Source organism: Anabrus simplex, chromosome X (assembly GCF_040414725.1).
Source record: "Anabrus simplex isolate iqAnaSimp1 chromosome X, ASM4041472v1, whole genome shotgun sequence".
In the NCBI taxonomy this organism is placed as follows: domain Eukaryota; kingdom Metazoa; phylum Arthropoda; class Insecta; order Orthoptera; family Tettigoniidae; genus Anabrus; species Anabrus simplex.
This window is the reverse complement of record NC_090279.1, coordinates 157477997-157496044: the sequence shown is the minus strand read 5'-3', so window position 1 is coordinate 157496044 and position 18048 is coordinate 157477997. Positions and strand designations below refer to the sequence as shown.

Sequence of the window (18048 nt, the reverse complement as noted above, 5' to 3'; positions counted from 1 at the left end):
TACCACATTCATTTCTGGGAATAGAATGGCCTCATTTACACAGGTTAGATGATGTTAATGATTACACCTTCCCTCCTCTTAGGATGAGACAGAAAGTAAAGGAAATACTGGTTGTATTGGTGGATTAATAATTCAAATATGAAATTATTCCAAATAATGCATGCAGCATTGCCACTGGTGAGGTGGGGATGTTGCGAAGATGCCTGTACGCCAACATTCACCCTCGTTCAAACACACAAACACAAGACAACTTGGGAAAGGAGAGAACCACAGCAGTCCATCTACCAGACTGCAACTACAGCATGGCTGCTGCGGGCTCCAGGGACGAGGGATGAGTTGGTAGCTTGTGCAGTTAGCAAGAAAAGGCAAAGGGCTACAGAAAACAAACCATAACACGTAAACTTTAAATATTAACATAATAATGAAAAGCATTACTAAAGAACGAGTTTCCTAAGGAAGGAGTTCGGAGAAACAGTGGAAGAAATCCACGCTGAAATAACATTTAAACCACAGTCTTGTACCCAGCGGCGATAAGACATCACTGAAAGTCACTGGTAAATATCTATGTCCGCCTTGTCTATACTATAGAAAGTTACTTAATCTATATCAATAAAATGTTGTACATGTTTCAAGAATCCCAATTATTCTCTTCATCAGCGACCAAACATTCCACCAAGTAATTTGTGGACTTGATACCTAATCTCCTCACAATATACTCTAAGTAAGTTATAATTAAATCATCTAAATAAAATATTTAAAATGATATACAAACCAAAAAACTACTTAAAAACAAGCATCTCTTTTTCTTAAAATTTTAATAATGTCACTAAAAACAAAGTGTGTGTCTACAATTTTTTTGTTGGTACCTTGTCTGGTATAGCCGCACAGGCACAAGGAATAAGTTACAAAAACTGGATCTCATGTTTCTGAAATGTATCCAATCATGAGTCTGATAGGTATACAAGCAGCCACATCATGTACAGAAAGCTAAATCACACCCGACCAGAAAGAGGTAAGGTTTTTTCAGAAAGTTTCAAACAAAGGAGCAGAAATAAACATTTTAAATTGTAGACACACACATTATATTTAGTGACATTATTAGAATTTTAAGAAGAAAGAGATGCTTATTTTATATACCTCTTCTTTGTTTTTATGTCATTTTATACATTTTATTATTTAGAAGACAGGTCTTATATTTTAATTATAACTTATTTAGAATGATGTAATTTTAAATATTTTATATAGATGACATTTCTTGTATTTTAATTATAACTTATTAAGAGTATATTGTGAGGAGGTCAGGTATTAGGTCTGCAAATTATTTGGTGGAATGTTTGTTCACTGATGAAGAAACATATATAACATTTTATTAATGTAGATTATTAAATAACTTTTTATAGTATTGACAAGGCAGACATAATCTTTACTGGTGATTTTCAGTGGTGTATTAGATATAGACCGAAATCAAACCATAACGTTTAAAATAATAAACTCAGTGGCGATACTCGTATCATTTGTGTGTGAATAATAGCAGACCTTCTTTAAGAGTCTGTGGTGGTATCTTGTGATCTGAAGTGAAAAGAATGCCAAAGTCTGGCCCTTATAATCACCATGTTCATTAACACTCATTTGGACACTATACGAGTTGAGCCCAGATCACTGGTAGCAATCATTTCTCCTTGTGCTGGATGATAATCTTTAAAAAGTTTCAAACTTTGCTGATAGTTGTATGAAACAAGTTATTTAGACTTCATCTACTTTTATTATTTTGTAACAAATACGCATGGTATACAAAGAAATAAACTGATATTTTAACTTCCGGTAATATATCCTGTATACAGTGCTATTTGCTGATATTGTGATTTGAGGAAAGGATGAGAAAGATATCTAACAATGAACTGATGAAGTAAATGGAAGATTGAACAAGGAGAAACAAGAATCAGTATAGGATAAAGCAAGGCAGTGATGGTGATATGAGAGAAGAAAGATGGAAGAGTATAAGGAAATTTCAATTACACCTACACAGTGTACTCCCGATAATTCACTTTGCGATAAACTTGCAGGTCTCTACAAGTAATTTTAAAAATGTAGTACAGTAATTCTTACAGTAATTAATCATTACACGTAGCAAAACAACCTCTACACTGCTTAAAATAATTTTTGTGTGATTTTATACACGGGGATGAAATTATAGTGATCCAAAGAGACTGGACATAGTTGTTTTGTGGTGTAACAGTAGGCCTATTTGAACGCTGCTACCATAATGCTGCAAACTTGGAAATATACGAGTATGGTGCAACTGGTGGTATGGCACAAATTTTCTTTATCTCCTAAGCTGAGAAAATACAAGTGGAATGCACTTTCACTCAGACCCCAAGGTCCTTTCTCAACTGCCATGGCCCAACCTCACTGACCTAATGCTAAACTAAGTTGTGAAGGGTAGATGTGCCAGAGATCTGTGGTAAATGCTAACAAGAAAGGTGAGCATTCATGCAGAAGTCCTTTTGAAGTTTTGATGCGAAGTCAGTTGTGAGAGCTTTCAACTCTCTGATTATTTGTAGCTGTGTCAGTTTTCAATATAAGTGGTCTTAAAATGAAATATAGTAGGTTCACCATAAACGAAAAAGTGAAAATTATATAAAGAATGGAGAATGGCGAGTGTGGATGAAATGACAGTGAGAGACATGATTAAAGAAAAGAGACCCCTGATCAAATTTTCTACTAGGTGTCATAGTTTATTGTCCTAAAAATCAATGAGAACATAGGACTATGAAACTCTAGATGAAGCCATGATTAATCAAGAATGAGCAGAAGGTACTTCCGTGTTCAGATGAATGTGTGCTGAGCAAACAAAATGTTTTCACTCTGCTCTTAGCTTACAAGGAGATTTTTCAAAATTTTCTGGCTGGCTTACATGGTTTAAGAAATGCTCCGGAATATGAGAAATTCTGATTGACGGGGAATATTTTAGCACAGATACAGAAGTTGCTGAAAGGTTCACACAAGAATTTCAGTCGTTCATTGAAAAAGAACAGCTTGATCTGACAGAACTTTACAATAGAGACGAGACAGATTTTTTCGTTAGACATTAATGGTGTAATAATCCAAATTGCATTTTGTAAAAATATTCCTCTGGTGTGTCTTTCAATACAATTTAAAATGTTAAAATGACCATACTATTTTGCTTGTTTATATAATACTTTTCAATATTTAGCCAACGGTTTCACTTTTGCCAGACACAAAAGGAAAACTACGGGTAATTTGCAGAAATTTGCACATTAATCGCTGCAGATTATTGGGAGTGCACAGCAGTGAATTAATGAAGAATTCAAGGCTGGGTATGGAAACAAGTAGGATACAATTTGGGAAGGATTTCTAGTACTATGAAACTAAGATAAACCAATAAAGTAATGAAGGCTGTGTCTGGGTAAAGTGAAGTGGTAATGATTATGAATATATCCTAGAGCTATTTTGCCTTCACATATATTCTGCAAGAGAAAAAGGGATTTAACAGCTCAAGCAGTCTCATACCTGATCCAAGGTCCAATTCTGATTATTTACAAATCCATTGAAGTCGATTTTAATAATGGGCATTTGAGTGATCTGCAGTCCCATGCACACAAGGGACACTGGACATTGTGTGTTATGATACATTTCTCCCCATACCTTCATTAAAACATGGCGTTACCTTGGTGTTATTCCACACTTTGTAAGAGTGTCATTCAAAACCTATAATGTGGTTGCAACAAAGTAGTTCAAGCCTGTTTTATTGTCTACAACAATAAAATAAAGAAAAAATGGGGAAAACAAATTACAAACTAATCGAGACTAAAATTACGGGAAAGAGTATCACCAAAGACTTAAAGAACTGTGGTCAATAAATGTTATTCTTCTTGACTTCCACCACAAGGATCTGGACTTAGACAAATCGGATAGTGAATAAAAGGGATATATGGAACAGCATTACATTAACAATTTTAAAAGGCATGAGGAAAAGTTTCAGGAAAACAGAAACTAGAGCAGAGAGGTGAGAGAGACTGGAGCCCTCCTACTGGCGACTAGCTGCTACCCGCTACACTGCACTAGAGAGAGTGCTACGCACGATACGCTAGCTAGCTATATCACCATCTACTGGTCCCTGCTAGTCTAGTGTTCAGGTCCACAGAAACTCTACAGCTGTAGGGCCTAACACAGCTCAGATAGGACCAGTGGTGCGCTACTCTACTCAAAGACAGGTTGACGGCTACCTCGAGGGATCATCAGAGATCGCAGAAATATCTTTCCTAAAATGTAAATATCGGTGAATGAATGTTTACATATTCTTTGGATGAAACATCATTTTTATGACTCTTAACTGTTCAGTTCAAGATTCAGAGAAACAATTATATAAAGGAATTATAGTAATAAAACAGTCACCTTTTCCTTTAGATGCTAATTTTTTTGCACAAGTTTCCTTTACTGAAGTTTCATAATGTATATATATTGTGGATGGATACAGTTGTTTGATTGAAACTCCACCAGCACTGTCTGCTGCCGAGCTGAAATATCATCTCCATTTGAAATTCAAGTAGGCATGCACCAAGGATCATGTCTGTTGCCACTTTTATTTATCTTATGTATACCTCAGATCTCCAACTGCCACACCGATGGTGACTGTTCTATGCTCTCGATGTCTTCCTGGCTGCTCAGAAGCATCATTGCACCAAGAACAGGTTTAGAATACTGTAACGGCAGGCTAGCAGAAAATGGTCTAGAGTTAAACATTACGAAAACAAGAATATATAGATTGTGGACAACAGTTGAATGGAAGCATTTGCAGAGATGGGAGATATCAAAATAAAGTAAACTGATTCAAATATCTGGTTCATTAGTTAGTACTGCTGGTGACACTATTCTAGATGGCCTGCTTGAAGTAGTGCCCCTTTGCCTCGGTCTGAAGTTGTCCAGTTGGTCTGTATGGTTCTGGATGCTTGGTCAGCAATGATCAAACATGAACAAGCGCAACATGCGATGGAGATATGATGGTCACTTGCCATAATCAGGCTGCAGCATATCATGAATATAACAACTGTGAAACCACTGTGAACACGATATGTGAAGCCCACCCCTGGTGGTACGGTCACATCTACCACGGTGAAGATGGTAGGTATTTCATTTCACCCCCAACTGGAAATCGACCGTGCGGTTGGGCCAAGAAATGTTGGCTCGATTGGGTACCGGCAGATGAGCTCATCCAGATTCTGACGGTACACTGGATAGAACTGAGTGGAGATCGGCATGTGAGCAGCAGATCCTGCACGATGTTGGAAAAATGCTAGGAAGATGATGATGTAGTGTGTTGTGTATACACATGCCAGGAGAGTCGTCAGGTGCCTTTCCTCTGGTGCTTCGGAAGATATTTTCAATTTTGTTTTCTTAATGTGTCAGCACAAATAAAGATTACTCATCAGGTACGTCATACAACATCCAAATGTTGTTTAAGTTCTCACTGCAAACTAAACATCGTTTAAAGTGAAATTGTATGTGCCCAATCGATAGAGCAGCCTCAAATTAGTCTGGTGGGTTATTCCAATCAAGATTTATTGATGGTGACTGTAGAGCTTTCCTGGTCGCGCTGTCTTGTAGTGCGCCATGCTGTCATACAGCAACCTCACTTAGTTGCTACTAGAAGTACTAACTATTCCTCTAATGCTATCACCATCAAAAAATATCCTTTTATTCTATTTATTTCTACCTGAGCCCCTTTTAAGTATTTCAAGGATCAGCCAAAGCATTCTATGAAAAGAGCTTGAATTGACACTCAATGCTGGGATACGCTTGCTGAGAATCGTACACTTTGGTGCCACAGTTTCGGTGTTTAAAGAGGAGTGACGTAGACAGGAAGAGCCTAAACGACAAGCACAGAAGCTCCGTGAAGCTCAACCCCGCCCTCTCTCAGCCATTCCATTTCATTTGTGTGGACATATGATTCGTGTCAAATTTGGACTATTAAGTCATATGAAACATATTCACAAAGCATTGTGAGTGTGAAAATGTAAACTGTTTACTCGGACACGAGTTGCAACCAGCGACAATTTCTACGAGATAAATCAATTCCAAGGACTTGAAGTTACCGAATAAAACTTAATCTAACTAGCCAAGTTTCACGAATCATTTATACTACAGTAAATTAAGCCTTTATTTACGTCAATCTTTGTTTCTTTTTCACACGAGTTACTGGTCTAACTGTTGATGTGACCCACGAGGCAGCCGTTCAAACTCTGTGAAGCCTATGGCACAACACATATATTCTAAGGAGACTGTTAGCAGCGCTTTAAGAAACACAGCTCCCAGTTGGAATTGTAGTATAGTCAGACTTATCGGCTCGGTGCGTTAACAAGTGAGCTGCGGGCCTAAAAACATAGTGTTCCGGTCAGAGAACAATAACAGTGTACAAGTGCTCGAGGAAGGTGCCGAGTCATCCGCAGAGCAACAATATACTTTCCAATGCAAATGTTAGAAACATATCCCCAACTGTAAACAACTAATTGGTCATGTTATAAGAAATGATGAGAGGTGGTGATTCTTTTATCTTGTTTTAGTACCAGAAATTTTGCTCTTTCAAAATGATGTATTTAACACCAACAGGTGGACTTCTCCATGAATTAAGGTAATGTATATCCAGAAGCTTCCTGGCATATGAGTGAGTGGTGAGAGGGTGTTAAGACAGAAATGAGAAACACAATTTAAAAAATTACACCATTTAACAAGGTTTTTGCCATGTAGGTGAAAATAAGTATATAAAGTTAAGATTCATGAGCTATTCAATGAACCTTTTCACTCCAGCAAAGTAGAAGTGGTTGTGCGGCCTTGAGGATGAAAGCATGGGGTGGCTGGCTGTGTCTGCTTTTAAAAAGATTGTGTCTCATAAGAGTATTTCAACATTTTTATTATCATCGTAAGTTTTAATATTGTGAATAATTTTTTTAAATGTTATTCACTGAGTGTTGTTTTTACTAATTTGAATCATGTCAAATTATCTATTTTACTTTGCCAATGGCCAAAGATTACCTCTTGGCAGGTTAAAACTAGTACTTATGACTATTAAAATTGAAAAGTGTACTATGGCTTTGTATTTCATCGACATTATGAAATATGGTACCAGAACACTTTACAGTTACCTATATTAGCACTAAGACCTCAGCAGTGAACAGTACCTAGGTGGCAAATGACCATAACCTTTGATTTGCTTGCCCTTAACATCTGGTGACTCTACTAGAAACTACAGACTCCCAAGACAACCGCTAGATATTAAAAAGCTTGAACTTCTCCAGCAGTCTTACATAGCAAAGCACAGAAAAGCTGAAACATATACGACTGCTATAGCAGTCCACTGGGTGTGTGGCAATGCTTTCGGACAACTGCTGGAGTAGTCCATTGGCGTGAAAAAGTTAACGAATATAAACATGAAGATGTTCCATCACTTTCTGCCTTTTAATATATCATTAAAATAAGGTCTGGCACAAAGGTGAAATGGTTAGCATGCTGGCCTTTGGTCCAGGGGTCCCAGGTTCGATTCCCAGCAGGGTAGGGGGATTTTAACCTTTATTGGTTAATTCCAATTACTCAGGGGCTGAGTGTGTGTGCCATTTCCAGCATTCCCATCCTCACAGACATGCAGATCACCTATACAGTGTCTACTCAAAACTGCACTAGGCCTCTTCGGAGGCCACACACTATTTTTCATTCATGTCGTATCGCTAACTTCGGACCACGTCATTTCAACTGGCTACTTCTGGCTTTAATGTCTGCCCAGTACTTCCGCATGCATTCTCGGTTAATTTTAATTTTAAGGACACTTCCTCTAAAGCATTACTTTGTCAATTTTATATATTTTTCATCTAAACAGTGTTATGTGGCTGAAGATGTTGATAATATACGAAACATGTACCACTTTTGACCATTAAAAATTGCCTTAAGCAATCATTGTATCGACTAGGTGGAAAATAAATTAAATACTTAATTGTGAATCTATTGAAGTGCGATACGGACCATGAAGCTGATTTTATGTAATGCATTCTCGGTGTCATTCTTTCCTCTTCTGCGTCCATGCCTTCCCTTTTTTTAATTTTGGCTTGCTCGGAAACCTTGGAACGCTTGAAGTTTCTTTTTAAGTGGGACACGCCCCTGGATGTCTCACTTCTTCAAGGTCTCTCTTCACCTCAATGAACCAAGCCCCTTCGATTTTCTTCTGCTGAAAGAAGGTAATGATGCAGATGGTCAGTCTTGTGGGTGCATTCGTGTCACATGCCCATAAAAGGTAATTCTTCTTTTCTGAATGGTATCATTATATTTAATCTTCTTTCTCAAAATTTTCCTTTCTTTGGCCTCCAGTTTCTCAATCAGGCCTTTTTTTGTTCATTGCCACACATAATATTATTATTATTATTATTATTATTATTATTATTATTATTATTATTATTATTATTATTATTATTATTATTATTATTATTATTATTATTATTATTCAAGTAAGATGAAAATTTGAAAATACAAGTAAAAATCATTGTTAGTGAACCATGGACCTAAAGATTTAGTAGTTCTCTGAAATCAGTTTGCATGAACATTTCTTCTTGTTTCAATCAGCTGTCCTAACAACAACCAGTAAAAATGTTACGTTGAAAGAGCAAAAATTTTTGGAGGAAATAGTTTCTTCAGAAAAATTATGTGAATGATGGCAGTCATAAATGGTAGTGCAATTCTCAGTTCTGTGATCAAGTCCACTGTATTTATGCAAGTTGTCATGCTATAAGGCAAATATATCAATATTTATAGTTTGTAATAAACCTGTGTGGTATATTTTGAAAGAAATTATTTTGGAAACACTACTAAAATATTTAAAATATGTCAAAAGTTGATAATACATTTCAGTTATGTGTTTCAAATGAGGGAATATTCTAATCAGGTACTGCTGAATTTTAATCACATGTGTTCCATTTTTTCCTTTCTTTTAGTCAAGAAACTCTTTAAATGTCCCTTTTGGTTTTGATAATCTGGTTACCCTAACCTACACCTCAGAGATTCTTTACTCTCTCAGTCAGAAATAAGATCAATGCAAAATACAGATTGTATTTTGGCCAGAACAAACCAAATAGAATTTTGCAATTTTCTTTTAGATCGCCAGGTTGTGGTTGCATTCTTGAGCAGTGTCTATGTTTCACTTATGACTGAACTCTCTTCCCCTGTCCTCTTAGACATTTGGTTCATTCCATGATGTATTTTTTAAAAATGAGAATTGGACATGTAGCCAGTTGTTGGAATTTCTTTTGCTGTAAATGAACAGGGAACTGATAGATGGTAGACAAAATATCAGTCTCTCTTAAGCTATTGTAGAATTATATGACTGTATAAGCCAGAAACACATTCTTTTCTGCATTTTAAAATAGCCAAATTTGTTGCGCTATACTGAAAAATAGTAGGATATTTTTTAAAGGAAATTTGTATTTACATTGAAAATTTTTTAATCTATTACATTTTTGAACCAATATTGTATTTTGACACGAATTTATCATCATCATCATCATCATCATCATCATCATTTTTCAGCTCCAGTTTTCCCGGGTGTGGGGTACATGCGCTTACCACTTCTTCCTTTCAAAGCATACTTTTTGCTCCTGTGTCCTCCCACTTGCCATTCCTCTTGCTCACCTCCGATTTCACTGTGTCTGTCCATCGATTCCTTGGCTTCCCTACTGGCCTCTCCCCTTTCACTTCTCTACCAAAGTAGTTCCTTGCTGTTCTCGTTCTGTCCATCCTCATAACATGCCCAAAACATTGTAGCCTGCGTATTCCTAAAAACTAGGTAACAGGTATTGTGATGCCGGCCTCCTTCCTGTTTGTTTCATTTCTAATCTTGTCTTTCATGGTCTTTTGGTTCATTGTTCTGATGAATTTAATTTCTGTTGACTAGATTTTACTATTAGCTCTGTTATGTAGGGTACATGTTTCAAGTTCATAGGTGAGAAGTGGAATTAAATACGTATGAAACACAAATTCAATACAAATAAATTATATATAATATGTGAAAATGCATATCTAAGTAGCTTTCAGATCAATTTTTACATACTGAATCTGGAAAAGGATCACCACCTCCATCAATAAGTACACTTGTTGAGAGACAACTGATAACAGGACAGATAATCTTCAGTCCAGGAAAGAAAGGAACAAGTAGACACTGTGTTTGCAAAGGATGGACTAAAAGAGAATAAAGGATGAACAGGATTGTATTGATTCAAAGAACCTGGATATGAGAGTAGAGACCAATTATTGCTACACTGTTCAGCACAAACATTATTGGTACATGATAAAGGAAATTCTTAAGAGAAGAAACTATTCCAAAGATATTTATATTATGACAGAATTGTTGCTATGAGGTAAGAGAACATTCGAGGGGACCTGCGTACTCACAATGGACATATTGTTACTCTGCAGACAGGTATGGCAGTGCTGACTCTGGCAGAGGCAAGGTCTGGCTTACAGCTGTGAAAATCCATAGCAGCAGGATTGGGGAATTTGTAAACCTGGTACCATCATATTGCAAGTAAACTTTTAACTTCTTGTGGAACTTGTGATAAATACAGTTTTCAAAGAATTTCTGTTCCTTTTCTTGACAGTCCTTGTGATGGACAAGTCCATATTGCAAACTACACATTCATCCAAAGAATAAGAACTTAATGAATATCCTGCAAGGATTTACAAAATATACTAAATATTATTCTTTTCAATTCTTTGAAAATAAGAAATATTTTACAAACAGATAGCGGATATAAATAAATAATCAGCTGAAGTTATTATAAGTGCATTTTTTTAAAAAATGTTCCTGAGATGTTTTTACGATGCTGGACTAATTGCAAGTGACTGGGCATCACAGGAAGTCATCATTTGTCTAGATGTAGGTATGGCCATCGCAAAGCACCAGCTAGGTGTGGTATTGCTAGCACTTGTGCCAGAGATCTCTTTCTCTTTCCTTATCCCGTCTGACTTCCCGAGTTTGCTTGTTAACTTTTCCAAGCCTGCAGTATAAGACGTCCTCCTCGTCTAGCCGTTGATGTCCACACCTGAATACAGACCTCTTCCATACTGACTTCCACTGGCCAGTGAGAATCCAGTTGCTTCCTGAATGACATTAGATATCCCTCCAACTAACAAGTGGTCTGCACACACTTCTTCTCGACTCCACTCGTCAAAGCCTTGGTTCATTTTGATGTGCTTCTCGTTACGTGGCCTGGCCATCTTCGCTCAGTCTTACAGCTTGCTCCATCGTGCCAGTGACTTGAGTCATCATCCTGTGAGACTTAGGGAGTTTTTAATTTTCTCACCACTGATGGCCCATCCCTTTTTTGGTCAATATCATTCTTTGCAAAGTTGGAAATCTTTCCATTTTCCCTCTGATTATTATTGTTATTATTATTATTTCAAACAACATTCAACACAAAACTAACTGACTGGGCCACTAACTCTCATTTTGTTTTTGCCTGTGGTTTAACGTCTCACATTGAAGATTTTCGGCAATGCAAGGCTCGGAAAGGACTAGGATTGGGAAGGTAGCAGTTGTGGATTTAACTAAGGTACAGCACCTGCATTTGTCTGGTTTGAAAATAGGAAACCATGGAAAAACAACTTCAGGGATGCCAATGGTGGGATTCAAACCCATCATCTCCCAAATGACAGCTCACAGCTGCGCTACCCTAACCACGTAGCCAACTTGCTCAGTATTTTCATTTCTTATCTTAGTCATTTTTTGTTACTCCATACTTCTCATATCTTTATTCTCACTGGCCTGGATCCTTCTTTCCCATCTTCTCTTAACTACCCATTTGACCTCCTAACAAGTTCTGATTTTAAATCAGTATTTCATCTCCAGAAAATACTTTTGAACATCAGATGGAGTGAGATACTGCAAATGTTAACAATGATATTCTTAGTGACATTCTTATGGCCTATTCTGTTTGTTCCCTTGTTGTTAACTCATTTAATCTTTGTTTAATATAACCAAGATCTATCTTATACTGTTCGCGTCAGTACCTGTTTGTGTAAGGAAGTGTTGCAGGATTAGTACCTGTTTGTGTAAGGAAGTGTTGCAGGATTTTCATCATCACTTCATTGAACATGGCATACTGAGAGATCACAGTTACATCATCTAAGAAGAAGTTCTTTGACTAGCCAGAGATGGGAGCAAGAGCCATATTACCACCCTCACAGGACTGAGCGAGTTGGCCGTGGAATTACGGTTGCGTAGCTGTCAGCTTACGTTTGGGAGATTGTGGGTTCGTATCCCACCGTCGGCAACCCTGAAGATGGATTTCTGTGGTTTCCCATTTTCATACCAGACAAATGCTGGGCCTCAATTAAGGCCACGACCACTTCCTTCACACTCCTATCCCTTTCCCATCCTTGCAACACTGAAAATGTTTGATGTATTAGTGCGATGTTATACCATTAGCAAAAAGGAAGAAAAAACCATTATAGCCATTGAACAATCAAGCAAGTGTGGATTTATTTGATATATTATAATCAGAATATCACAAAATTTAACCTCTTGATTGCAACCAGTTGTCTCTCACAAGACATAGCTGGTGGTCCACAAGATATCGTGCATGTTAACACTGTGAAATAGATTTCCATTAACAATCCGAGAGATCCAAGAACATTGAACACATTATATTTTTAAGTCTGCAAGTTCTGGACCAAGAAGCCAATCATCATCATCATCATCATCATCATCATCATCATCATCATCATCATCATCATCATCATCATTTCTCCAGTCCAGCAAGCTGGATGTGGGTGTTTTACGCACCTGTTCCAGTTCGTCCTGTCCATCCGCAACTGGTGTTCTACTTTTTGCTGCTGATTTATGTCATGTTTTGCAAGGTCATTGGAAGTTTTCTTTTTCCAACTTTCAAGAAGCTTTCCTCTCGACCTACAACCATGAACACTCCTTCATGTTCTTGGAGTCCTATTTAGAGCCATCTTTCTCATATGTTCATACCACCATAATCTGCTTAATTTTAAGGTTTCCAACAAACTTGTCGAATCCAAGTTCTTACCAGATATTCTCATTCCTTATTTTGTCTCTGCTTGTCTTTTGGATACAAGAACAGTGGTTTGTAGATGACTTTTTGTAGGTCCAGTAAAAGTTGCTGCTTCCAGTCCATATGTTGGAATTGGTACAAGATATGTTTTGTAAAGTGTGATCTTGGAAGCTTGGGGAAATATGTCATCCTGAAGTAGCTGACAAATGGAGTGGCAGAATTTTGACAAAGCTTATATCCTAATGCCTACTTTTTGGTTTATGATATTGTTGGAAGAAACAAAGCTCCCTATCTATGTATTTGAATTTATCAATAATAGGTAAAAACTTAGTGTATGCACTCCAACATATAAGACCTAAGTTTACAAAGAAATACATATGAACCTTAGTTTAAAATCCTTTTAGAAGAGAGATGTGTTCGTTATGAATGCCAGGGACCCAACCCGTCTGCCCCAAAAGGCACATCTACTTTTATAACCTAGTGAAACATTTCACACACCACTGTCCATTAGTTGACCAGCTACTAGCAGTGCCAGTGGCCAATGTCATTCCCAGAATTCATAACTCGCAGCATCCATTACCAATCCACGCAGAATAAAAACACCAGAAAAGGCTCTGTTAGTGGATGTAACCTTTCTTTGCATATCAAGGCCAATCTCTGTCGTGAAGACAGTGGCCCCTTTGGGGTCAGACACCCTTTAAGAGCTTTCTTCTATCACCGTGGTGCATGGCAAGAAAAATGGTAATTTTGTAGCTGTAAACTATCTTTACAAATCCAGGCCAATCTCTGTCATGAGAACAGTGGAGCAGTTTGTAACAGCTGGTAACAATTCATAGCTCATAAAGATGCTCCTATCAGCAATCCCATGAACGAACAGAGAACAAAAATAAAAGAGTGTCACCCTCCGCTGAGCCTCCGTGTGCAATATGAGGAGTGCCTTCACTAGGCTTGTGCCCAATAATATCTAATTCATCATTTTGAACTCACAGGTGGACTGGTTCAGAATTTCAACTCATCATCAAACCAACTGTTTTAGTTCTGCTTATGATCATTCCCATACTTTCAAATTCTTCTTGCCAAAGATCTAGTTTAGCTTGTACTTCTGTTCTGTCTCACAATCAGAGTTACCTGTTTATAAAAGATCAATTAGTCTTTGAAAAGAAGAATCAAAATATAACCAACATGCAGCTGAGGTCTACAAGAAGTTAAAATTATTTACTTGAATTGAAGCAAAGGTACTCATGTTATAAATGAATTTCAGCCATGACCATTGCATTTAAATTATATTTCTTAGAAATGTTAAATAAATATAGGCACAGTAACAACACTATGTGGATAATGGTCAGACTGCAAGGATTGAGTGCAGTAGGGACACATTTGTAATACATTTTCCATAAGCGTGAAGGGCTTGGCTGCTTTCTGTGAACATTCAGGTCTACCTTTAATGCTGTCCAGGAAATAAAATTGTGAATGCTGGATTGGTTGTACAGTTCAGTCTGATAAACATGGCTGTGCTGGTCACTTTGTTCCAACATTTGTTGCTTCAAATAACAGAATCCAACATTCACAAAAAATATTCACTTAGATGGAACGTAACTCATCCCTGGCACACATGGTCCATATGTAATGCAAATTAACTCATGGTCAAGAGGAGGAGGAGAAGGAGGAGGAGGAGGAGGAGGACATTCACCTTGAGGAGTTAAGCCAAGTAGACATCCTTATACATGTAAATTTAGTATTCCTTTTTGTCAAACTGTTTTAAATAAATAAATACAATCTTATTACAACTATTAGTAATTGAAAATGATGGGAATGTATCTGGTTTTCCACATTAATAATAATAATAATAATAATAATAATAATAATAATAATAATAATAATAATAATAATAATAATAATAATAATAATTTTATCTTCATTTCAACAGAACTACAGTAAAAAGGCAATTGAACTCCAGCATTTGAAGAACATTCTTTGAATTTTATCATGTATTTTAACCTGATGTATTCAGGTAACCCGAATCGCATTTTAATGTGTATTTGTGAACTTGTCTATTTTACTCATCTTACAAGTATTTTCAGCTGATGATGTGTAAAAGGAAGGATGAAACATGTCCTGACACTTGTTAACTGCTAATTATGCATAATTATTTTAGTATTGTAAAGGTGGAACCTTTGTACCTTTCAAAAGTATACTATTGACAAAATGGGCTTTGCAATGAAATTCATTTTATACAATTCCATACCAGCTAACTTTACAAAACCAAAAATCAGGAGATACTATTGGTCAAAAATGCTTATTCTACATGCCTTGTGCAATACAGGAGTACTATCGTATATTATAACACTTATTGTCTCAAAACCCGACTGTTGCTATACGAGGCTACAAGGCTAAAAATTACACATCTCTATTCCCTCACAAGAAGTATGTGAATGAGATGATTGGTTTCTGATAAGCCTTCTGAAAATAGTATGAACTCATGCTCCACATGTGTGAATCAGTCATGCACTTAGATGCCATTACTTAGCAAATGCACAGATTAATATATTGCATTACACAAACCGTAATGCTATTTTTATCATGTAATAAATTAAAATTCGCCAGAATTGTCCCCAAATAGATCCTAAAATCTCTAGAAAAGTCACCAGTCGCTATCTCTGAAATTCTGTCACTAAATTACTAAAACAGACTCCAAACCTAGCGACTAGTCTCTAGAATCGACTAGACCGAAATGACTGTCCGACTCGCTGGCTGAACGGTCAGCGTACTGGCCTTTGGTACAGAGGGTCCCGATTTTGATTCCTGGCCGGGTCGGGAATTTTAACCTTAATTGGTTAATTCCAATGGCACGGGGGCTGGGTGTATGTGTTGTCTTCATCATCATTTCATCCTCATCACGACGTGCAGGTCACTACGGATGTCAAATAAAAAGACCTGCACCTGGAGAGCCGAACCTGTCCTGGGATATCCCGGCACTAAAAGCCATACGACATTTCATTTCATACCAAAATGACCGAACAAGAACATAGCACGTGAGAACGAGAACCCCAGGTTTCAATAGACATCGCACATTCGTGCGCATTTCTCATATTAATAAACGTCGATATTTCATTTGAAAGCGGAGAATAAGTGAAGGACTTCTGGCCAATTGCGTACAAAGCTGAAATACCGGGATCTGAAAAACAAATGTTAGAAGTTCACTGAAAAATAAGCTAAAATTGGGAGAAATAATAGAATAATTGGGAGGCAAGAAAAACTGTCGACAATCGGAAGTCTCCCACCTAAATCGGGAAAGTTGGCAAGTATGCAATTCTTTCACGTGCCAGTAAATCTACCAACACGAGGCTGATGTATCTGAGCACCTTCAAATACCACTGAACTGAGCCATTATTTAGCCACTGTACGCAATTTATTGCTGAGGTAGTTCCCAGTAAGGATCAATGGTAGAGTGTCGGCCTCCAGATTCCCAGAACATGCGTTCAAACCCAATAGAAGTTGTCAGATTTTAAAAATTATTTTTACTGCTATTATTCTGTTTTTAATTAATGTATCTTTTTCATGTATAATCAGTTAATGTTTTCTTTTTCAGATTTTTTCTAGATTCATGTCATATTGGTTTTGACAGACTAAAGAACCTCATAGTTATAGAGTTTTAAAGGGCAGAAGAACTAATTCAGCACTCCATGGCATATGATACCAGAATGTAAACGATTTCTGGTGACACATTTAGTGTTAACAAGATGAAATTAATTTACTCTGCCTGAAATTGCTATACAGAGATCCCTCTGCCGTCTGTTAGAGTAAAAAGGAACATCAAAATTTTACAAGTAGGTAGCATAAATGGCATCAAATCATGATGTTGACACCGAAGTAGCCGAGACCATATTATTGTTATTATATTTAATATCAGTCTACCTCGTGACTATGATCGTTAAGGCATCAAGTTAATATGCTGTCACACAGTAGTCAGTTAGTTTGAGCCCTGTTGGTCGAAAAATATTTCACCGTCAGAATGTTGGCCAGTAGGGTTGGAGAGGTGGTGGTATACAATTTTAATCACTAGATTGTGTGCTAAAGGCCTGGATTAAATTCCAAACCTCTCCGCAGTGCTCATGTGGAGTGAGGGCATATGATGCTGTTGATGGTGATTCGTCCATTGAATGCGAGACTTTAAGCCTTGAGCAAACCTCTTGGTGCTATTCAAGAGGAGTAGGCTAAGTGCCAGCACCAGGTTTCACTGTCTCCTTTCCTACTATCACACATCACGTTATTCATTTTATTTCATTTCATTAACTCTTCTGATGGGGATTACATCAGAAAGGGTGTACAGTCATAAAACTTGTTATGAAGATTCTTCTCACTTCATACCCAACTCTGTAGAGAAACTGGACAAGGGTTGGACATAAATGCATTATTATTATTATTATTATTATTATTATTATTATTATTATTATTATTATTACTACTACTACTAAAGTTACAGATAGTATCCTTGACTTGACTAAGGGTCTCCATGGTCTGTAAGAGAGATGGCTTTTGGCTTTATAAGATATTACCAGATACATATAGGGTAGGAAAGGTACAAATTTGTCTGGTTGTGTTCAAATCATATGGACCACATGACAACAGTGCGAGGTCAGTACAGCAGCTCGCTGGTGCAGGACAGTGCTTACCTGGCCCTTCTCCTGTCTGCTCACTCAGCTCATCTTCCTCCTCCAGGATGTCCTCCAACTCACCCAGAGTGTAGTCCCCGAGCAGATGTTTTGACAAAGCCTCATCTGAAACATGAGGGAGGTGGTCACCCTTGTGGCCAGCACTGGACAGAAACACACTCTAAGACTACTGTACATTTTGACCATGCAACACTACGTACATCTAGCTAAACTAACATCGACTACTAACAGTGAGGGGGAACATAAAGCTAGTCGTGATTCTTTATGGCTACATTCTACATGGACCCCTTTGTAAGCTAACT

At 37.3% G+C, this 18048-nt stretch overlaps 1 protein-coding gene across 1 annotated transcript in view; it reads right to left on the bottom strand.

Annotated features, from left to right (window-relative positions):
- Rbp (RIM-binding protein) overlaps positions 1-18048 on the bottom strand; it is a 388051-nt gene that overhangs the window by 196718 nt on the left and 173285 nt on the right. Inside the window, exon 12 of the mRNA XM_068230934.1 lies at positions 17747-17846. Coding sequence (XP_068087035.1) covers positions 17747-17846 — 100 coding nt within the window. The remainder of the gene's footprint in view (positions 1-17746; positions 17847-18048) is intronic.